At 38.5% G+C, this 24,115-nt stretch overlaps 1 protein-coding gene across 5 annotated transcripts in view; it reads right to left on the bottom strand.

Moving 5' to 3' along the window:
- The window catches only part of ASMTL (acetylserotonin O-methyltransferase like), a 29,091-nt gene extending 5,787 nt beyond the window's left edge, over window positions 1-23,304 (bottom strand). For 2 of the 5 annotated variants that reach the window (XM_040534746.1, XM_040534736.1), the window contains exons 1-13: window positions 23,236-23,304; window positions 23,019-23,147; window positions 21,789-21,920; window positions 19,982-20,029; window positions 19,309-19,373; window positions 17,064-17,125; window positions 14,892-15,000; window positions 9,287-9,713; window positions 6,150-6,312; window positions 4,762-4,946; window positions 2,648-2,777; window positions 1,455-1,598; window positions 791-913 (exon numbers count right to left, since the gene is read on the bottom strand). In XM_040534746.1, the coding sequence (XP_040390680.1) occupies window positions 791-913; window positions 1,455-1,598; window positions 2,648-2,777; window positions 4,762-4,946; window positions 6,150-6,312; window positions 9,287-9,713; window positions 14,892-15,000; window positions 17,064-17,125; window positions 19,309-19,373; window positions 19,982-20,029; window positions 21,789-21,920; window positions 23,019-23,111 (1,681 nt within the window). In that variant the 5' untranslated portion in view covers window positions 23,112-23,147; window positions 23,236-23,304. Of the gene's footprint in view, window positions 1-790; window positions 914-1,454; window positions 1,599-2,647; window positions 2,778-4,761; window positions 4,947-6,149; window positions 6,313-9,286; window positions 9,714-14,891; window positions 15,001-17,063; window positions 17,126-19,308; window positions 19,424-19,981; window positions 20,030-21,788; window positions 21,921-23,018; window positions 23,189-23,230 lie in introns of those variants that run through there. The other 3 variants (XM_040534766.1, XM_040534756.1, XM_040534776.1) reach the window with 3 other exon arrangements.
- Between the last annotated feature and the right edge of the window lie 811 nt (window positions 23,305-24,115).

The raw sequence follows: 24,115 nt of genomic DNA, 5'->3' as shown, positions 1-24,115 counted from the left end.
TGTTTTTTTTTTTTAAACTCAGTCTTGTTACCATTTGAACCAAGCAACTCCTTTAAGGATTTGTCACCCCCCAGTCTTTGTATAAGAAGATAAGACAGTCATCCACAGTTTTCTTTTGTAGTTTATAAACAGGATTATGCTTGCAACCTAGACCTCATTTGGAATGTTCTCCTATGAAACAAACTTCATAGCTACAGTTAATCCCCTTAGATTAAGGGATCAGTTGAATACAGCAGTCAGGTTTTTCGCTGGCTTCTTTGTCTTCTCTTTTGATCTTTTATATTGTCGACATAGGAGAAAGCACAAGATACTTGTGCTTCTTATTTCTCAAGATACATATTTCTCAAGGTATTTCTCAAGAAATCTGTACCTAAAGTATTACTGAATTCCACTGCTGTAGGCACTACTGACTAACAAAACAAACTGCCTCTCCTCGATTAACTTGAAGCCACTTTAGTCGGCCTGCTTGCATGTTTGGATAGAAACACATACTTTGGTATTTGATGATACAGGTCTTTGCAAGAAAGGTTGGGCACGGCATAGAGATGATATGAAGCAGTTGCAAGCAAAATCTGCAACTACAGTAAGGGCTTATTTTATATAGTTTTATTAGAAGCTTTGTTTCTTTTTTTTTTTTTTTTTAAAGACGGTAAATATGCAAACCTAATGCAAAATATAAGCATTCAAGCGTAGGCTGCTATGATTAGACAAAAATGTGCATTTTTTAATATGAACTTACTATGACTGTGTATTAACATGGACCTGAAAATGCATGAGATTAAAAACTTACCTGGTTTGCAAACAGCTGATATTTTACTTAGCAGTACGTGAATCTTTTCATCTGGCCAGTCATGAAGAACACGTGAAAGGATGTAAAGATCTGCTTCTGGAAGGTTATCCTTGAAGAAGTCACCTGTTGAAAAGGAGAGTTAGTACATTCCTGCAGAAGGAAATGAAAACATCAAGATGGAACTAGGAGTTTTTTCAGTAGGGGTAAGGTAAGAAACATGAACAAACACGGGTAGCAATACACTGATTTTTAGTTCAGGATAGTTTAAGAGTAAATCAGATCACAGGTAAGAATTCTGTAACATGTAATGATAGAGAGAAAGCCAAAAGCAAGGAAGGACAGATTGAAGTCTTCTGTAACCACCATGTTGATCCTGCCTAGAAAAGAAAACCCTGAGACAGGGACATACAGCAAGCCTCTACTCCCAGGAGTAACAAAATTATTTTAATTCATACTTCCTTATTTAGCCCCACTCTCCAACCATAGCCAGTTTGTTGACTCCAGTGAGAAGTACAATGCCCCTATTTAGCATGTGTGCGCCTGCCCTGCTTTGTACTAAAACAGATCTGGGACTGGAGCAGGGCAGAACACCATTCTCATCAGGAAAAGAGCCTGCTCTATGCTTCAGGATAACAGAAATAAGGAAAAGTCATGCTACATTTACCTGATACAAACGTCACTGGAGCTGTGCATTGTTCTGAAGGCTGAAAGTAAGAGATGTTTGCAATGACTTCTGGAAGGTCAAACACTGTGACCTTCATATTTGGGTATATTTGTATTAATTCATGAGCCAAAGCTCCAGTACAACCTGTTGAAAGTTTTAAAAAGTCAAAAATCATCTTTTCTTCCAACATTTGCATACATTTAAGGACAAGGCTCTATGTAACATTAAGAAATAGACATTAATTCAGAATTAGAGGTAGCTAGTAAGCTCTAAAATTAACACTGTCAATAACACTTCCCAGTGAACAATGCCTTAAAGCTTGGGTAATGCATTATTCCTTACTCTGTCATAGGCTTGACAATATGACCTTTGATACCACTACCTGTTTGTGCCTTTTTATTTTTTTATTTTTTAAACACCACCACTAATGGACTTGTAATTTGTGGATGAAGTACACTAGAACTATTTACAAGATATAAAGCACTGATATCTGAAGTTTGACAAATACTCTCCAGCATAGGAAAGGATAGGGGTGGTAAGGTCTTGAAGTCTCTGCACAAGTGACAGAGGTTTTACCAGCATTCTGTTAATTCCTCTGACATGTTGTCCACCTCGCCAGGCACTAAGTTTTTTTCCTACATCGGATCTTTTCGCTGTATAGTAACTTCCTGTTTTTGCCACTCCAAGAACGGCATAAAAGGACACTAGCAAGGAGAGTTTCTTCAGCTCTATCATCAGTATTCAACACTTTGGTGGTCATCTTAGATATTAATTGGAGAAAAAAACACTAAAACCACAATTCAATCCATTCTAAGAGAATCCAAAGTTTTTGTACTAGCAGTACAGTGTTTCAAGCCTGACACACAAAAACTGAAAGGGAGTTTTCAAAATCAAAATCAGCTAAGCCACGAACCTCCTTATTTTCTTTGTCGAGCTGTGTGTCAGCATGTAACTAATCATGACAAATGTTCACTTATTTTATGTTACTCCAGTATCATTTAAGGAACTTCGCTTTCAGTTAACTGCACTCAGTCCTTTAATTCTGACATTACAACACCAGAAAAATAGCAGTAGTAGACCATTTTACTGCATTCAAGTGGAAAAATGTGTGTGTTTTAAGTAACAAAATATGGAACTGAAATCAAGCTTTTTTTCCCCTGTAAATTGCACGCAAGCTCAATTACAGGCCGTACCTCCTAAATCACAAGTAGACTTAAACTGTGAAAGATCAAATGCTGTAGCCACATCTCGTGCTGTCAGGTGGGCAATGCTGTGCATGGCAGCCATAAAACGCTGCTTCACCTCCTGGCTGTGATAATAGTCCTAAGAAGGAAAAACAAACAAAAACACAGTCATTGGCATTTATTTTCATTACTTAGGAATGTTGAGATTATGTTCAGCCAAGGCAGCAGGTGCCCTTATGCACGATTAACATGAGAACTCTGAAATTAAAAGATCAGCTAAAGCACCATTGACTAGTTGCTCATCCAAATCCGTTACTGGTGACAAGCTGCTTCACTGTAGCAGCAAGCAGATTTCTGCATCCTCTCCAGAACTGTCACACAGTAGGATGTCTCAAAGGACACACTCAGCCAGTTTGTACCCAATCTTGGTGATGTCTCACGTGCTGTTAAATTCAACACTTTTGTCCACTGAAGCTGAGGTAGCATAGCAAGAAGAGGTAATCTGAACTGTTTTTAAAGCAACACTATGCCTTTGATATACATTCACTAACAGCTTTTCTCCACAGCAAGATGTCTCCAGACTTTAAAACTTCTGAAAAAAACATAATTGATTTTTTTCCTGCCAGTCTCCTAAAAATGTTTGTTCTTCCTGATATACTCAAATTACTTAATTTAAATCTTTTATTCTCCCATAATGGGAAAATGATTAGATGAGCAGGCCATAACTTAAGACAAAAACATTCAAGCTCATAACATTTATTTATTAAAAATTACTTGACAAAAAAGTACTCAGTAGCGGAAACTTGTTCCTCAAGCTTCGAAATGATGCATAAAGCATGAATTTGTCTCACTTTCCTACAGGCCTCATTGGTTTCGTCTCACTTTACATCTACCATGATGTGGAAGGATCTCCAGGCTGTGGTATGTACAGTGCCATAGGCAGCCCACCTGCTCTGCTTGGACACATTATCCTGTACACAAATGGAAGCCCAGACCTGAACTGGTAGGGACTCCTGCCACTAACATCACCAGAGAAAACTCAAGGTGATCCAATCCAGATTAACACAGGATGAGATCCAGTTCACTTACATTAAAGCACCTAATTCACACATAGATTGAAGCATCTATTGCAGCACTTATCCTCAAATACCTAAAATCCCTTTAAAATAGTCTGTAAAGTATTCCTAAAGGAACTTCTGTCCATCAGTAACTTAGACACTAACATTAGGCTAACAGGACCTTAAGTCTTCAGAGGCCCTTATTTCTTCAATCAACTATACATGAGGGATGTAGACATTTTCTTCAGAAGACTGCTTTCATCAGCATCTGGAACTTGAGTACAAATCAAGAACTTCAGGATGCTGTCTGAACTACTGCATTCAGAGATAAATCCTGACATATTCTCCTCCCCACTCTACCACTCCTCTCCTTAAACAGGCACATTTATGCACTCAGCCTGCTTCAACAGGTGGATAACTGACAAGTTAGCCTAGTTAAAACCCTAAGTGATTTCCCAGTCTGAACAGATCCACATACGCTAGCATTAGGAAATGAATTTACAGATGGAAACAAAGGCAAGGATTACAAATTTTTAATGGCAATATATACTAACTTGAAGTATATACAAAACTACAAACCTAAATAAATTAGACTGGATCCCTCCTCTACTGCATCAACACAAATAGTTTGAAAATAGCTTTGAATATGCAGCCAGCACAGATTGCACTGGATACACATCAGTAACAAGCAATCAGCACTCAGTATGGAAGGAGTGTATGTATAAGGTACTACCTGGTATTTGTTATTAAAAGGCCACACAGCAGTCAGTAAGACAGGCTCCAGGGTCGCTCTGAATATATTAGCTGGATGGGCAAAACTTCAGTCAATTTTTGTCAGCACTCAGAATTTCCCAGTACATTCTGTGATTGCTCCAGCACTTTAGAGCCTAAAGCCTGTGCTGTTAAAGCTGCAGGGAACACAAGTCTGACTAGTGAGTTCCACTGTATTCCTAGCATTTCTGAGATTCACCAACTTTCTTAAACAACCCAGTCTCAATTTCCCTCTAGATCAGTTATTCCTTGGCTCTTCACAGCTAGTTTTGACACACTAAGAGTTTACATTACCTTAAATAAATCCTCTGCTTTCCTTCCAAAAGCTCGATGGTTCTGCCTGCTTCCCTCTCTAACAGCAGACTCCAGGTTTGTAAAGAGAGGCCAGAGATGATCGTTAGAGTGTATAATGTAGCCATGAAGTGAGTATTCACCATCTGATGTCAGGTAAGTATTTGCTGAATCTGTATTACTATAGCCTTAATGGAAGAAAACAATTGTAACCAGTTTTGTTTCAGCACTTCACAACTGTCTGCTAATATCTGAAGCCATTTTACCCTGTACAGCTGTTAAAGATGTAGGAAATCCTGATCTTGGCATCACAGGGGTTTTGGTTTTCATACAAAGATTTCTATGGAACAGTTCTAAAGGTCTCCTCATTCTTAAAGAAAGAATCAACTAGGGACTTTCTTGTTAAAAAGAATGTAGGTGCTGAAGGATATAGATAAGCATATATATATATATAGTATATATATAGTATATGTGTGTGTGTATATATATATATATATATATATATATATATATATATATATATATATATTTATTAGTACCTCAATTATATACCTGATATTCGGGGGAAACCACCAGAAGTTCCTCATTCCTGACTCTATTTTTGTTCTGCCTTTAGGGCTTTCTTCTTGGTCTTGTCCTCTAACAGAGTTGAAAGCCTCTTATTTTTTTTCTCAGCCCTTGATCGTACCATGTAGATGATTCATATGGAAACTTATAAATACAGAGCGCAGGCTGAAAAAGTTAATCCTATTACTGACTCTCACATACATACACCTTCAAGCACTGTACTGGTTAGGGACACTAAAATTTAAGAAGCTGTCCATGAAGAAGGACAGATTTCAGAGCTCTCAAAATTCCTGATTCTCTGCTCAGGTTTGTGACTCTTTATGGCTGCAGCAAGGAAGTGAGTTTAAGGGGTCCTTATTTTAGATGATACATCTGAGCTTTTACGCTGCTCCCTGGGACTGCCCATGAAATCTATTAGAATTCAGAAATAATTGTTTTTGCTCTCTGAATACAGTCCTCAAAGGACATCTGGTGATTTCATTAAATAATGCCTGTTCTCAAGCAATTCTAGCAATTCTAGCTGTTAATGATGAATGGAAAGAAGCAACAATCCAACCCCCACACCTCAAATCCAAGTTACCTACAATATCAGGTCAGTTCTTGTAACCTTGGAAACATCTCTTCTAGTGCTTTACATCTTTCAGTGCTACATGCAGTTGGGGAGGGGACACACAGGAGTGGAGGGATGAGAGAGAACCCTTCTCCCTTGACTAGAAGTTAAGCAGCATTGTTTGATCATTTTGATCTTTTTCCCCTTACACCCCCAGTCTCCTCACTCACCCCTTTTTATTTAAAAAGAAAGGTAGGTGAATGGGAAGAGTCACCTTGTGATGTCTTCTCCAGCAATCCAAGAGCCACACAGGCATCAAGGAGTCTTTCTGTTCCACACACTGAGGTTCCAACCTCATTTGCAACATCCACAGCCTTCAGAGGACCTTTATTTTTCAAATAATCAAACATCTTCAGCTTAGAGGCTACAAACAGCGCCTATATGTAGGAAAGAAGTGTTGTCATGCTGCATTTAAGAGACTGCAATCAAGAAACAAAGGAACTACATCTTTTGCCACAGACATTCTAGAAGTATTATTCTACATTATTAGTGTTATCTAAATGGAGCATAGGGTAACAAAACTCCCAAAAACTGTTACGACAGGTTTCCTTCCCTCTCAGAGAAGTTTCAATGCCTTAGCCAAGTAACAGTATTTAGGATAGATACATGTCTGAGAGAGAAAGGAACTATTCTGGAATGCAGCCTAGGTCAGACCTGCTTAACCATCTGAACTGTTGCCCATAAGGAATTTGAAAATTTCATTAGGGCAGTGTAGCTGCTTCAGTTACAAGACTGTTCTTTGCTTAATAAAAATTAAGTAGAAAAAGGAGTAAAACTCCAAAGCACAACCATACCACATACACACCTTAAGATGTATATATGGAATTGGGGAAAACAGAACAGTCAGTGCACGACAGTAGAGGAAAAAAACCATGGGCAATGAAGCTGTTTAGGCTGAAAAGCTCAACCAAACTTTTACAAAAATGCTAACCAGACCAGAGAGGAATGTTAATGATATGTGACTATGTACACCTCTCCATTTGAGATGTAAGTGCAATTCTGCACCTAAAACCAAGGAGCATATATGGAGCACAAGAATGGAAGCACAGGCAGCAATCACTGAATCTATTTCTTTGCAACTACAGGCAACTATGATGCACTTAAAAAGTTCAAGACAGTCAAGAAAAATGGATTGACATTCTATTTAATAAAAAACAAGTGGAGAAACAGGAGATTAACTTTGAGAAAGTCTGCTACTGTGTAATTATATATTTTTTTATCTTCCTATTTTTATGTTTTTCTCTGTTCTAATTAGAATGTAGAATTGGGATTTACTAGAATCCAGGCTTTCACTATACTGAGTCAATTGCATCTACGCTGCAAGCATTTGCCTTTCAAGATCTGCCTAATCTTTGGGCTAATATGACCTGGGAATTACAAGAGGAATGAGAATGTGGAAAGAGTCAAAAACTTAACTGATACAAATCATTCTTCTATCATTCTGTAACGCTTAGTTAAAAAAAAAGTCCTTAAAGGTCTGAGTAAAGATCGAACTATACAAATTCAGAATATGTTTAGTTTGAGAACATGCTTTAAACCTGATCCCCTCCTGTTCTGCAGCAGCAGGTGTTCAGAGTAAAATAAGTGGCAACATCATCTTCCTCTGTAAGAGATTTCAGTCTACTTTACAAAAGCCTTAAAACAACACTCAAGGATGAAAACAAAATAGATCTTGAGCTTTTATGAAGCTGAATGCTTTTGTGCTCTTATCAGTATTCTACAAGGGGAAAGAGAGAAGGTAGAATTTGTCAAGTTATAGAAACAGTCCACCACAACTGGTAGTTCATTTTACAAAGATCCAAGCCATAGGAAACCAAAGTCCCACTAGCTCAACATGAAATTCAGCACTGCATACTATGATTTTACACTGGACTGGGGGGAAAGGAGAGGTCCTGGTTCTGTTTACAGTTGCCACCAACTTTCACTGCACAAAACTGAATTAAGCATCATCACAGTGACTAGCGTACATAATATGCAACAACAAAATGGTTATGATTCTTATCATGCACTTAACTTGAAAAAAATACTAAGCATCATCTCACATTCAAGTACGTCAAAACATGCTCCCTTTGCATGCCTGCAAGCAACATGCCTACAGATCTGTAGTGACTGCACTGTAGTTTTCCTTCAGATTTGAAGCATAGCTTCCTGCTCTTTCAACAGAACCACTGTTGACTGTTCTGAGTGTTTCCTTCCACAGGCCAGACCCTAAAGAGTTTACTTTTTAATGCAGTCAGGTTCAGGTTTGTCATTTCACTGCCACTTGAGCATTTTTTTTTTCACCTCTTCTTGAAACATGAATAGCTTGATTGAGATCAGTGATCTACTTAGAATGACTGATTTCTCCTTCGCTATACTGGAGCTGAGTAGAAAACTTGGTAGCACTTAAAATGTCCAGCTACTCATTTCCCTTCGCACTTGGCTGCTACACAGAGCACCTGACCTTCAGTTTGTAGCCTATGTCTTTATCAGACATTGCATGGAGATTTTAACTGCAACATGAAACAGGGTACAAAAAATTATTTCTGTATTAGGAATAAAAAATGCTATCTTTCAAAAAATTCTATTACTAACCATTAAAAGTTAAAAAGGAAAAACCGTAACAAGCATTGCATATATTTTAAATGAATTTGGTAAGTTAACCACATAAGATGTCTTCTTTGTAGTTTTGTAGTATATCTAAAGGTAACTTACTACTTGATTCTGGTCTTACAATCAGAACAAAAATAATGAAAACATCGAAATATTCAGTGGTAAATTCTTACTTAAAGCCTTTTGAAGTTTCCCTATAACAGTCCACTTCAATATTGGAGTATAACTTGCATAAATACATTTCTGAATTTACTGTTATTTTGTAATTGGGAGGCAATTACAACATGCACCAGAGCCTGAATCACTGTTGTAGCTAATGAAAGATGAGTTATGATTTCCGTAAGTTGCATTTAATTAGCGTGACAAAAGACACATATAGGAGGCAAAGGGATACTGTTGTCAGACACTCTGGAAGCAGTTTCACCATTCATACCCAAGGCCAATCATACAAGAACAAAAGTAAAAAAAAGTTCTGCATTTTTTCATTTCAAATCAAGAGATAAAGATTTTTATCACATGGATAGTTGAAGTTTCATAGAACAGATAAGAGTCAATACCAGAAAGCATTATTTATGTTGTACCAGAATTTTCAGCTTAGATCCTCTGGTACTTCACTGGTCCTTTTAAACTAATTATTATTCTTATCCCAACTCAAGTATTTCACATTACCTGCTATATAAGCTATATATATTCCCTGCTATATGTAAGTCCAACAAAACAATTGTATCCATTAGCAAAGTAGTTTTAGTTTTTCCTTACCTTTGAAGCTTTAAAACCATCCATCAGGTCTAGAATTTTAGATGGAAGTTTTGCTGCACTTTCTGACACTCCATTCTGATTTCCCAAAGGTACTGTAAAGCCAGTTCTGACACTAGAGCTGTTCTCACAGTTGTAAACAGGTCTTGAGGGACACATCCCACTGCTGTCCAACTTATTAGCACCTTTATGCTCTGTGAAATTTGATGATTCACTTTCTCCATCACTTAGGTTCTCAAAAGTGTCCACAGAAGGGATAGAGTCATGCTTTATATGCTGTACAGTATGTTTGGGGGGTGGATAGTACAACTCTGCTAGCTTTTTGCAGAAGTGATTCAGAGGAAATCCCACCACGTTCAAGAAGTCTCCGTGGACATATTCAACCAACATCCCACCAAGGGCCTGGATTCCATATCCACCAGCCTTGTCCCTGGGGGAGAGAAAACAACAACTGAGACCTATGAAGTTAAGGTTAAGACCATGGTTAACAGTAAAGGTAGCACAGAACACATAATCACTAATACTGCAGAGTCTGGAATAAAGACTAGTGTACTCAAGTTAGAGGTGGATTAAAGCTACTAGTTAGGCTCAACACTGAAAGTTATCAATCCTTATATTTACATTGTTATTTACATTTTTTTCTAAGGGTGGATGGGCTAAGGTCCTCAAGCTTCGAACTGTCCAAGTGCCAACACCACAGAAGATGGAAGCACATCCTCTGACTGCAGTCAAACTGTGTTGCCATCGCTCACCCAGCGCTCTCCATGTCCTGGCTACCAAGGAAAAGGTAACAGCAAGTGTTACTGAGACCAACACTGTCGCCCAGCTGCGTACCAACCCTAGCCCTACTCCACAAGTGGCCAAAGGGCCTTTAGGTATACATTAGCTCCAAAAAGGAGCTCACACTGAAGAGGACATCCTGGAACTCTAACAATTGTAGTACACGTCTTGTGGCTCTCAGTCACAGGAATATCTAAAATGACGATCAGGAGGATAGGTTGCTCTTCATCAAAAAAGTCCTAATCAGATATAAAATCCACTGCTATTTCAGTCAGCCTAATTTCTGTGCAGTTCTGAAATGCAGAGTTGTATGCAAGGTGCTCTTAAACGTCATGATAATACTAATAATTTGGCACAGGTATGTGTTCCACAGAAAGTAACCTTGGGAATCTAATTTGTCTTCATGTGTAATTATGCAAATCCACTGTGCGGAATGGAAATGCATACAACCAGATAAGCTGTAACAGACCCAACATTTTTACTGTTCACATCTAAGGAACAAGGTAGAAGTACATTTACTATACGATAACACCAGAGTCTGAAAGCCTAAGTAAGCAACCTTTGAAACCAAAGGTCAGTCAGCCTCAGATCTATTAACTCTGGATAGTAGGCAATTACAAACTGCTTTTGAAAGAAGGCTACTACACAAGAGATAATTTACTTTTCATCCTAGATTTCATGAGAACAAGTTCTCTAAATTTAGAACTTATTTCTGGAGAGCCTTTCAGGTAGTCTCCTAAATAAAAGCAAAGGAGTCAGTATCCCAGCAAATGGGATTCTGAATTATTATAAACAAGGGAATAGGATTTAATCTTGCATTTTAAGCACCACTGTATAGTTTTTCCCTTGTTCAAAGTATTCTTTGTTTTATAACATACTGAAGACTTACATCATCTAAGCTAGGAATACTCTCATCACTAAATATATTGCTTTTATTTTTAAAATGAAGTAGTACTCCAGTAGAATGAAGTCATTCGGGTATATGCTGACAAGTAGGCAAAAAAAACTGAGCGTCAAAAGCAGTGGTATCATGCTCTTCGAAAGGATATTAACACCGTTTGTCACCTCATTTATTTTTAAACAGAACTTTACATTCTGACACCACATCCAGGTGATTCTCTACTACAGCTCCTAGTCCAAAGACGTAAGGCTATGCAGTTAGTAACAGCTCCATTGATTTTTAAGCTAGTGTCTTCCATACCAAAAATTCTGAAAAAACATCAGTATATACACAGCTCTTATAACTAGCTCTGGCTAATGTGACTGGCTTCTGTAACATGATAAAGTTAGTGCTATGCTAGTAAGAGACTTCATTTAGAATAATGCGTATAGCATCAGTTAATTTGTATTAAAAAAAAAACTCATTTTAAAGACCTCTTGACAAGCTATAAGATCATGGCTGTAGCCAAAACATTTTTCAGCAACTGACCTTTCTAGGGAAAACCGTGATTTCAACAAGTATGTGTGCAACATCCAGCAATCAAGAAATTATAAATAAATAAAAACAATAAAAAACAAATACCATACAACATATGAAACAGTGGAGGAGAAAGAGTTATGAAAAGTGAATCAGAGGTAACAAAAGTTCAACATTAAAACACATTTCCTTTGTTATTTGTAGAATTTTAACTTATGCCACAAAATAGTATGTCCACATATACTACATCTGAGTTGTCCAAATAAAGCAAGCAATCAAATAAACCGCTGCTGCACTGACAAGTACTACTGGTGCTACAGATGAAGAGAGATGTTTGGTTGGGTTGTAGGTTGATTTCCAAAGGCAACAATGCATGTATGACAGTTACATGTGTCTTGGCCTGTGTATTCACATTATTTGAAATACAGGCAAATTTCAACCACATTGGACACTCTGAGCTAGTGACTGAACAATAATAGACAGAAAAGAACAAGTTCATCTTCAGTGAAGGAAACATTTAAAATAGGTCAGAAGCTGTACACTAATTTCTTGTATTTTTATCACGTACGAGACAGTTGAGACTATGAGACTAATATCCAATATTAGTTATCTACACACATCCACAAATCATACAAGTCCCACCTTTAGTTCCTTTAAATATGTAGTAATTTTGTAGAACAAACACAAGAATTACTGACACCAGTGAAAAGCAGAAAAGCAGAATTCATTCTCTTATCTCTTGAGAAAAGCAAAGTCAACATACTGACAGCAAGGAACGAGTCAAAGATGTGCTTCCATTTGCAAGGAGCTTGCAAAGAAGCAGGGATGGGCAGGTGCAAGAAAAAGATCTATTAATGGATTCTGGTGAACGTTCAACAGCTTTCATAGAGAGAGGAGTCAACCATAGCAATGTTATTGATTAAAACCAAGATCATAAGTTAATTCTAGCATAAGAATACAGCTTCCGTTACTTCTGTAACACCATGCCTGTAAGATTTTAAGATTTTTTTCAGCTCATAGGAGCTGAAAAGATTGAGCTATATGCTTGCTAACTTGTGCTGGGAGACCATAATTATTTGCAAAGCCTGAAAGAGACAATTGCTTCTACATTCTATAGCTTTGGGGGAAATAACTCTTGGATAAATCACACAAGGGAAGAGACTTGGACATATATATTCTATTTTTTATTACTTTATAGTTAAGTCAGAAACTGTAGAGCTCAGAGTCTGCAGCACTCTTCCCCAAGTGCCGGAGCCCTTCACTTTCATTTCACCATTCAAGCAGAGCTATCAAAAACAGCCCAGGATATTCACAACTTTTTCCACATGGGAAAGATTGCAAAATAAACAGCTTGCTCAAAGAGGCTGACAGAAACCAAACCTACTCATTACACAAGCGCAAAATAATTAGGATCACTATAGTCCAGCCCTCTTCTGACCAAATGAAGAGTAAGATAAGCCCTTCCAATACGCAAAAAAATAGAAATCCTTGTTTGGAAAGAAGAACAGGAGTGAAACAAAGTGAAAAGCTATCTTTCTGCAGACAACATGCTGGAGCCTGTTTTTTTTTTTTTTTTTTTTTAAATAACCTCCCAGTCTACCTTGAGATAGTGCTTTTTCCCTCCTCCCTGGTTCATAGTTTAAGGCAGATATATACATTTAGAATTAGCCCATATCACCTGTGACTGAATTTAAAATATCAAGAACAAAAGTGACATGTGATATTAAAAGGACAACTCAATCCAATCCTCAACAGCAAAAATTAGCCAAATTTTTAATTTTTCATGCAGTCTTATATGATTTTTATGAAATTAAGTCCTCATTATAAGATAATGAAATGGTTTACTTGAATTGTAATAGTAAAAAAAAAAACACAACCCTACAGGAACTTAATCATGTAACTTGTATGGGTGGCTAAGGAGGAGCAACAAAAACAAACACACATACAAAAAAAGACTTCTTACTGTTTTACAATATTTACAAGGCACTACATTAGCTGTTCCCTTACAAGCCCAGAGCAAATGCTTCCTGTCCTCTTGATCATATGAATTAAGACCAAGTGACTTCTGCTCTGGAGAGAAATGAAAGATACTCAACTGCTGGTCCTTCAAACTTATGCAATCGCACACTGTTAACAGAATAAACTGAATTACCCAGTGCTGTTCATGAGCCATTCTGATGTATCACAGCACTGCTAAAGCTCGTCTTCCAGAGGAAATAATGAGAACATTCAGAATACTTTGACCTTACATTCTTCCTAAAAATCCAGTCATTTGCCCTTTAAATCAACTGCATACTAAGGATAGCCTTCCAAAAATCTAACTAGGAATTTGTTATAAATCATATTCTTGCCAAAATGATTTTTCTCTGTATAATCCAAAATAGATATAATCCAAATTAATTCCAGCCTCTTTAATAAGCTGGGCACCTTACATGTTCAAGGAGTACGCCTCATTTACAAACATGCACTTAAATCCAAAGTCTACACTGGTTCCTCCTTCCTTAGCAGGACATGACTATTTATGCCACAATTGAGTGCATAAAAACACTCCCATTGATATTCTTACACAGTCAGAGTTGAAGCTTCAGAGCCAAAAGTCCACCTAAGATCACAAGATACACAGTCCACAGTGCTAACCATGACCTGATTTGCCTTCATGAAGCTGCAGCTAATGAAAGGGAAAAGCACGTTCGGTAACATCACCTTGTTGTCTCCAAATAACTACTTTTCTTTTAAACAGTCCAGTCAACTTCACCTTAAAAGCAGTTAGGCACTCTATTCTCACTCCCATTTCTTCTGTGGAATCAACATTGTAAGTGGCCATTACATTGCAAAGGTAGAGAAAAGCCATAAGCCAAAAGACGTGTTCTTATGCCACAATTTTAAGCTGGCCACAAGAATAAAGTGAAAATTAAGTTGGTGTTTCTTGCTATGAAAGCAGTGTGAACCTAGATCAATCATATGCCTGTTTCCTTTTTTTTTGATAGGTTAAATAAGCCAAGTTCTAGCTTCTTTCAGTAAAGTTCTTCAATACCTTGATTATACAGCAGGCATTCCATTCACCTATTTTATAATGAGAACTATCCATTTTCTCAGGTATCCAAGCTTCCTGAATGCTTCAGTTAACAGAGAGGTACCTGAATATTGTATGAGTGCTTGATAAAACCCAGAATGTTTCAGTCTTCACTTTTCAAATTTATTAGTGTGCTATAAAGGTAGTTCAGTTTACCTGGAGGAATTACAGTTCTAGACAAGGACAGAATATCCACACTGCGTCACCTATGCTATATCACGTGAAGCAGCAAAACTCTACAGAACACTAGGCAAAATGCTTTATGCCAGAGGCTAGCAACATACCCTCAGACCTACTCTCAAGTACATTTTGATAGCTAGCTTCAGGGTCTTACTTACATAGGCTCCCCGCTATGAATGTACTCCCATAACAGCTCTTCAGAAAGGTCTGAAAATTTTACTTTAGTTTCTTCATAGAAATCAGTGATTTCTGTCTCTAGCTGATTACCTAAGAAAGGAAAAAGTTTCATTAGAAACAGAAATTTTTAACATGAAAATAGTAGCTTAGAGAGCAACATAGGTTTCATTTCACCTCATATTAATTTAAGATTTTTGCTAGAAAAAATATTACAGCTATAAAATGGTTATTAATGCTCTTTAGGGACAGCAAACTTATCTGTTTACCTCCCCCTGCACACTCATCATTTTCAGTAAAAGATGAAAGCTGTAAAAGCTTACATTTTCTATCTTTGTAGTCCTATCTTCAAGCTAAATCTTCAAGCTAACAGGCTGCTCTCCCTGTGCACAACACACCAGTTAATGCTTTTGCAGAACTATCTATGAACTGCTAGCATATACATCCAGCAACAAGAATGAAGAAGTCTGCAAACACCCTTCTAACTTTGTTGTCAAACAACTCATAACACATCATAGAGAAAATTACAGCTGTTATACATGCCTGAATGTGCTGCTGCATCTGTACTGCACTCAGGCATTCAGCAGTGCCATCTGCAACCATCAATACAATTGTCATATCATCTCTCAAGATATAAGAGGAATATTTCAGATCTCTATATCTGGAAGTGGTTGTAACAACGTCCAAGGTGCTATAAAATATTGCACACCTGCATGCGGACCCCAACATTGTGTTGCACAGGTATACTGTAAGCCTGGTAAAACTGCAGAGCAAGGCTGCTCCAAAAAATGTTCAAAAGAAAGCAGCCTTACAAAAGTGATTATTATTAATTCACTCTTTCCTACAAAAGGAAAGTCGCATCTCCCGCTACTGCTGTGCAAATCATTAGTCTGTATTCCCGTAGCAGTGGACATTTTTTGGGAGGAAAGAGGAAGATCTGCAGTACAGACCACAAGAAGAATATTATCCAACTGCTGATGGTGTAAGAATTGAAAAACACTTAATCACACAGAAGAAATTTTAAAAAGTGTTAGTAATCTCTCTTCCTATACATGTCGTTCCATATTAATACGTAAAACTATCAGCTCAAGATGAAAATTTCATCTAACATCTATGGGGCACTTAGCAACAGCATTATAATTAAAACTAAAAATGTACTCTAGAAAACTCTTCCATTGAATCACTTGAGGAATACGCTGACTTAAGGTATTTTTATTCATCTGAATATACCATGGCTTAAATTTGTAAGCTTCAGATGAGACAAGCTGTCATTAGCATCACTACTGCAAGTGTGTGCAATTGTATTTTCTTCTTAGAGTAAAGAATGAAAGGCATTATTATTCTTCCTACATTACTTGCAGATACGACTTGACAACATTTTTTCTTTTCCAGCAGCTACTCCTTCTACTGTAGAAATATTAATAAGGGTATTGGAAACACTGACCTTATTTCTGTTACAAGAGCTAAGAGCAACCATTCTAATAAAAAATTGAAGTCGCAAAGAATTTGTCAACAGAAAGACAAATGAAGTTTTGGACGAGATCTTGACCCTGACAAAATATTCACTAACGAAGTCTTGACATAATTATCAGAGGAAATCCCTTAACCAAACACTCCTCAAGTTTTAATATTAGGGTGCTCAAAAAACGTTTACTGAAGAAGTTATCCAATAAATAATATAGATGTATTGCTCTTTACAGTTCAGTAAAGACTGAGGCACTAAGCTAATATTTTACTCAGCTCCTAGAAGTAGACTTTTGTCTCCCTTATTTTCTGAAAAGGGAAGTATATCAAAGTTAGTGTGAATCAGATTCTGTTCAGTCCCGCAGTCTGTAGTACCTTATTTGAACTTCATATAGAGTATTCACACAAGTTTACACTGGTCTTTTAGTTAGCCTCATAGCCTTCAGAGATGGTATTTTTATAGTCTATTGTATTTTGTCTTCTTCCCTCCAGTGTGAACACTGAATGCAACAAGAAGGATGGCTTTTGTGAGGAGTTTTTTTATTTGCATATCAATATGGTAATTTTCCTCTTGAGCAGGAAGCCAATTCAGACTGTATATGAAAAACTTCCACCGTTTCTTCACCTGTACAAATCCTTATGTAAATAATTGCTCACGAAAGCACTGAGTTTTAATAAAATGACCCATGTACCTTTACTGCTGCAGTGTATAATAGCCACTCCTGTGAAAACACTGTGCTCTTTCCCACTCAGCCTGTCAGGGAAAACAATATTAAGAAACAGTTTAATGAAACCCATCACATGTAAAAATATTCTATATAATTATGTTACCACAGCCTGCGCAACAGACCATCATGTAAATATATCCCTTGATGGCTCTGACACGTATCCTAAACAAATTCATTTTATTTATTTCAATATAAGTGAAAAGGCATTAACAAAACAAGCCAAACATAAAAGTTGAAGACATTCAGTTATGTTGTTCCCAAAGGTGACACAGCTTGGACTAAACAAGCTTTTGTATGGATTTCATCCAGACACCTGGCCCCCAGGGATCCCACAGCAAGCTAGAGTAACAAAAGCAGAGTGTACAGGAAGACAGTTCATGCTCACTCTTACCCAGCCCAACTCTCAGCTGAGCTGACAGCTGGCGTGGAAATCCTGAGCCAGTATGATCTCTCTCATAGTGGCTCCAGAGTGCCACACTGTGGCTGATTAATTGTGAGGGCTTTAAGTTTTTTTTTAATGTAAAAGCAACGGAAGTACAATAAATGCTACGAAAACTTACATTTTTGAAGAGACTAATTAAGGAATAGTCTCATGGCCAAGCTATAATTTGATGTGACCAGGAGCATCTCACTCTTAATAAACCCCACAGGATTTAACATAATTAATTTTAAAATGAAACCACGAGTGAAAAATTTTAGCCTGACACCTTGGATACATGTGTTTTTATCTTTCCTATTTTTTCCAGTTTATATAGAACACAATTAACAGGAGTTAAATTAATTTTAAGTGCATTTCATGTACATGATTAAGAGAATGAACAGCTGTACTTTCAAAAAAACAGACATTTGTGTGCAACAGTAGACTAAGCTCGTAAGAAAAAAGTACTATTTTTGAACTAACCAAGCTTGGCATGATTTTAGCAAAAACAGAGTGGTGAGAAACCTCTTGCCAGACAGACTCCTTTGGGAATCTCCTACTAATAACATATGCTGCTGTCACTTACTGGAAAGAGACGAAAAACTACTGCCATTAAGTTAGTGACATGCTACAAAGTATAAAAATCAGCTTAACTCATCAGTGCAAAAAAAAAAATCTAACAGACTTCGAGAGCTAAACTCCAAAAAAAACCACCAAGCCCCTTATATTCTCCCTAGCAGACTCCTGAGTTAAAATGTAAACACCTGGATCAAGTGGAAGACATTTTGTGTTTTTCCCCCCCCCGTACAAGAGGGGAGTGACTGACTAGTGGATTCATCACATCTCAGTCTTTTCTGAAAGGTGATTAGTTTTATTCAGTTGGTATTTCTTAAAGGAAGAAGAAAATCCTACAAGATACCATTCACCTAAAATGGAAAAGTATCCTTCAGGAAAAAAAAAAAAAAAAACAAAAAAAAAAACAGAAGCCTAAAAATTGCCAGCCCAACCATTGAAAACAATGATGGAAGAGATTTTTTCCTCAGTTAAACTAAAAATCCAAAAAGCCAGCATCTGGGTTGGATGAAAACCGCGAGACATGCCATGAACGGGAGTTACTTTACAACGCATTCTTGTAATTAGTTTCATTATGTGACCCTGCTTGAGCAGAGGTGTTAGGTAAGATGACCTTTCAGAGGTCTCTTCCAACCTCAACCATTCTCTAATAAATTCTCTATTGACAGTATTAGCTCTGAACATAAAAAATAATCAATATCCACATTCTTATTGTAAAGTAATTAGCAAATTATTTATCTAAAAACATTTAAACTAAATGACATTGGACATTTCCTTTGAAAGGAAACAAGGTAGCACAATTTAAAACAATCAATGAACACACATCACTATGTACTCTTCTCATACATGCAATTCTTTTTCATTAAACTTCAAGCCTCAAAACACTTCTGTCCTCTTTCCCAACATGGTATCTCTCCCTATCTTCCCTTCCTGTACCAACTGAAGTATACAGAAAGTCTTGTGATAAGTGACTCCGGAAACTAACTCAAGTGAAAACAGAACGGTTACATTTCTTATCAGCTCCCTGCGGTGAAGCAACAAGAATAACCAGTTGTGGCTAAGATAAAAGCACATCTAACTTTTAGTGGCAGAACTGACATATTTAAAAATTCTTGAAAGATTTGTAGCCAGAGTTCTTGATATACACCTAGGAACCCATAAAGCTCCTGTAAAAACAATTTAATAGGCATATTTGGAATCTTATTTGAAAGCACGAACCTTGACAACATCTTATATGCATCTTGCTTATCAACTGGTTTCTCCAGGATCTGCTCATCCACGGTCTAAAACAGAAAGACAGAGATACCGAGCTGTCTTCTTACTTTTCTTGAAACTGAGGCCAGAAAAGAAAAGATTTAAACAATGATTTCAGACAAGTCTTCAAAATAAGTCTACCGAGCAGAGCAAGAAGCACAGATACTTTGGTAGAACAGTTAACTAACTGTCGAGCACCGCTACCCTCCAGCGGAAAAAGCTCTCGAAAAGGTAATTCAACTTCCCCTGACCTTCACTGTTTACTGTCTCAGTGGAGGTGACAGGTTTAAAGTTGCTCCCCCCGTGAGGCATGACATTAAACAGTTCACATGATCTGGATTTCTTGACACTAAGTCACCTGGGAACAGAATTTCTATTGCACAGGAATCCGTATTACAGAGGATCAAAGGCAGCCGTTAAGCAATACTAGTGTCTGGAAAAACAGTACCAATGTTCCTAGCACCCAAGATACCAAAAATTGCTTCATTTAGGAAAAAATGGAAAACATCTACAAAACCCTCAAAACACATCCTTCTGGTGTAACTTTTCAGTGAAAATCATTTTCCACCTTTAAACCTAAAGATTTTCTACACTTGACAAAAATTAAAACAATGATAAAGCATATAAGGCCTCTTACCACAATAGTGTCTGCTCCTATCACAACATCAGGTGTTCTCAGGTGCTTCTGCAAAGGCATAAAGAAAGGATATATTTCTCAAAACAGGAAGAAAGAACAAAACCCCTTAAAAACCTGATGTTAGAAAACTTAAGTTGACCAGTTTACAGGTTGGACTACACAGACCTGAAAACATGACATTTTCTCCTTTTGCACTTTTTACAAAACAGTAATCATTTATATCACCATGAAAGCGAAAGAAAAAAAGGAGGCCTGAGCAGACTATTAGCAGGTTACAACTTTGCCAAAACATGTTACTGATGAACAAACACATCCAGGAAAGATCTAACTGCATTCTCAAAGCTCAACTTAATCTTCAAGGTGGCAGTTAGAATTCCTTTAAAGGAAGTAGCCCGTGTATTGGAGCCAGAGTTGAAACCCTTTAGAATCATTTTTCTAAGCCAAGTATTGCTGACTATTTTTTTTTCTTTAGCTACACTTTACTTCTCTCTCTCAAAAGGAAACATATACAGCCCATTTTGGGGAACTAAGCAGGGGTATATAAAGATTCCTTCTAGCCGTTTCTTGGCTTTAAACTGTAACTTGTCTTACAGATGAATTTTGATTCACTTGCACGTTAATGAGGTACACAGCTATGATTTAACACATGTAGACAAGAAACTTGTCTGTAATTCTGACCATTATATTAAAAAGTTTGTAGGGAAGCAATTCTTCTGCAGATATGCTGTTGATGTGTGTTAACTAGAACTAATTCCAGCTATCATTAAAAAAAATCCTTTGTAATAAAGCATTTTGAAATCCACTGAATTAGCATTATCACCAGCATATTTTGCAATGAAAGCCCAGTGTAAGTTAGTTCATAGGTTTGCATTGAAAATACAGTCCTAATGTATTCTCTGAACACCATTCCCTGAAAAGAAGTAGGCAGAAACCTGGATAACGATTTACATTGAAGATCATGCAATATTTGCTTTGAAGAATGGTGACATCTGGCAACTCTGTTGGTTTAAAGCATCTGACACTCCCTTTCTGACATCAGTATAGGTTCAACAAATATACTCCTCTCTTTTAGGGCTTGTATTAAGATATTACAGTACATTTTGTAGGATCTCATCAGCTAGACTGCTGAAAAGGTTCTGGTAAAGAACAGCCTTATGTGCTCACACTGCTTACAGACAAGGGCAGAAATCAGATATGCTACTTTTAAAGTTGGACCACCAGTTTTGGCAATACTTCAGATTCAAAATTGTTGCCTTAACTACAAAACCTGAAATCAAATCAGCTTCCCACTCTTAAAATTAACGTCAGTCTCCTTATCCAGAATGCTTTATAGCTGAATGCCTTGTTTTTCTGCTTACTTCCAGCATCTTTATACTCATCAATTCTGCACTATTCCCTTGTCACAACTGTTCAATTGAACTACTTTTCAATGAAAGCTACAGCAAAGCACTGGATTCAGTCAACTAATACCTGTGATAAGCAACTTTCAGGATAAGATGTAGTTACAAACCTGACTGCTGAAAGGAACTATCAATTATGTATCCCAAGCCAAAGCAGGTACGCTTCTGTCAAAATATACGAGCTATGTCTGCTTGTAGAAAGCCTGAACTGCAGGCACTGGACCTTCTTTTGAGTAGGTGAGTAAATTTCAGGGATGCCACCTCTCGCAAATGACAGAAAATATCCATTTCCTTTAAGTGGGGAAAAAGCACTCACAGACCACCTCAGAAGTACGTGCAAATTAAGTCACTGTAACACACACCATTTAAAGACAAAAATCTCACTGCAGAAATAGCTGGTAACTTACTACGTGCATTCTGTTTGCTACTTCCAGAGCCTTCTGTTTTGCAGTTTCTATGGCATATTCATAAGGGGCTGCAAAAGACGACTTTTCAAGCGTCTCTTTAAACCAAGATGGAACTACCTCAAACCGCAGGCCCTGTAACAAAGAAAGGAAAGCAATACAGTCAGTCTCATGTTGTTAAAAAAAAAATTGCTTCTATTATAGGGTTTTGTCTTTTCATATGATTTGTAAGTAGTCCAGAATAAAAAGCCTCACCAGAAATAACTTCTGAACTGGTATACTTACATTCTTTTCCCCTATTCCACCACTGGCATTTTCATTGAATCTATCCATGGCACTTGTGCAACAGTTGTGCATGCTTACAGGATCTTTACCACCTGCAGTTTATGTGTTATTATACATGTGATAAGTAGAAACCAAGTGCCAGTTATCTGTGGTTTTGTCAAAATAACAACTCTCCCTGCTTCCTGCCTCCAGATTACATATGTACACCTCCTACACCCAGCAGAGACACTATGCTTCTAATAGCTGGGTGCACGTCTGAACCCCTGTGCTTCTCTACATCTCTGTATTTCATAAAAACATACTTTCTTCACATTTATGTTCTAACTTCTCCTACAAGGATGACTCTGTGCAATCTATTAGACGCATTATAATGCATACACTGAAGTGCCATATAAAAGCCTCCTGCAGCCAGACTGGTGAAGTCGGTGTGTGCCCCCACGGGCCAAATGCTCTGAAAGAGGGGATACAGCTTCTTCATCGCTGTGTGCGAGAACAAAAAGTGACACTGATCTTATTCCCCTCGCTGCACACACCTAACACTAGTCCCATGAAGTAAGGGAGATGGTAGGCCATTTCTTAATTGTTTCGGCCCACGGTAAGGCCTCCCAAACTTTTCTGTGACATGCCAAAAGTAGTTATGCAGGCATTTATGAGTCAGAGCCAGCCTTCCACTTGCTGGATCACCTCCCTTTCAGCAGAATGCCTTAATCCACACGTATATCAATCTGCATATAAACCAACCGACACACATGCGCTTGCTTATAGAGAAAGCCTAAGAAGAAAACCGTGATCGCAAAGATAAACAACAACACTAAAGTTTATTTTCTCAGGCATTCACGTGTAAACTGACCTCCCCACCCAGGCCCTCGGGCACCGCCTGGCCTACTCCCGGGAGGGGAACGGCAGGAAGGGGAACGGCAGCGCAGGAATGGCCGGCGCGGCACTCACCACGTTGGTGAGGATCTCCTGGCGGCGCGGCGAGGCGCTGGCCAGCACCACCCTCTTGCTGACCAGCTTCCCCAGCACCGGGTTCAACGCCATGGCCGCGGCCAGCACCGCACGTCCGCCTCGCCTCGGCTCGGCTCGGCTCGGCTCGGCTCGGCTCGGCTCGGCTCGGCTCGGCTCGGCTCGGCTCGGCTCGGCTCGGCTCGGCTCGGCACGGCACGGCACGGCACGGCACAGCTCGGCTTAGGGGCGGGCGGCGCGGCGGCCTTATAATGGCGGCGGGGAGGAGCCGCGGCCAGGGAGGCCCGGAGCGGGCGGTGCGGGTTTGTCGGCGGTGGGTTGGAGCCATTTGGAGGCAGGCGGCAGTGGAGGGAGGCGAGGCATCGACCGCGTCTAGCAGCCTCTCCCCACCGCCGGTAGTTCTCGAGGGAAGTGCTTGGCAAAGAGGTGTTGTCGGTTTTGTTTTGGTTTGGTTTGTTTTGCAGAAAAATGAGATGTTATCGTCACCGGATTTGATGCATATCTCAGCGGATAGGATGTCTCCTCTTTAGCCTTTTGTGTGAAGAAAAAAAAAAAAAAAGCTTAATATAAAAGCTCAGATATATTCCCCAAAACTTGCAAATGGTATGATGCTAGGTATTTTCAGCTGGATAGAAAGAGAGTGAACAATGTATTCTAGCATTAAAAAGTCATAGCAATCTAGTCATAGCAATAGCAGTTTGCGGTCTCTTGACATCCATCTCATGCCATACGTACACACATGGCCAGCCATGTAGAGCAGCACCAGCAGGCAGCCTCAGCACCCACACAAACACCAACGGCCTCTTCTCCCCTCTGGCTGGTCAGGATGAAGGTCTGTTAGTGGGAAATATGTGTACATATGTACACATATCTACCTACTTACCTATATACAGTACGAGCCCCTGCAGGATCTGACCTTAGACACCCAGTCTATGCTTTAACTTGCTCCCCAGATCCCCAGGTCTCTCAAGCTGTTGGCACCTGAGCCTCCAAGCCGCAGTCCCACTCCAGTTGCAGGTGCAGATATGCAGGCACACACACACATCTTCCCCCACCCTGGCACATACACAAATGGGTCT

This window comes from Cygnus olor, chromosome 1, assembly GCF_009769625.2.
Source record: "Cygnus olor isolate bCygOlo1 chromosome 1, bCygOlo1.pri.v2, whole genome shotgun sequence".
Lineage (NCBI taxonomy): Eukaryota > Metazoa > Chordata > Aves > Anseriformes > Anatidae > Cygnus > Cygnus olor.
The sequence above is the reverse complement of the archived record's forward strand: the minus strand, read 5'-3'. Positions and strand labels throughout refer to the sequence as shown.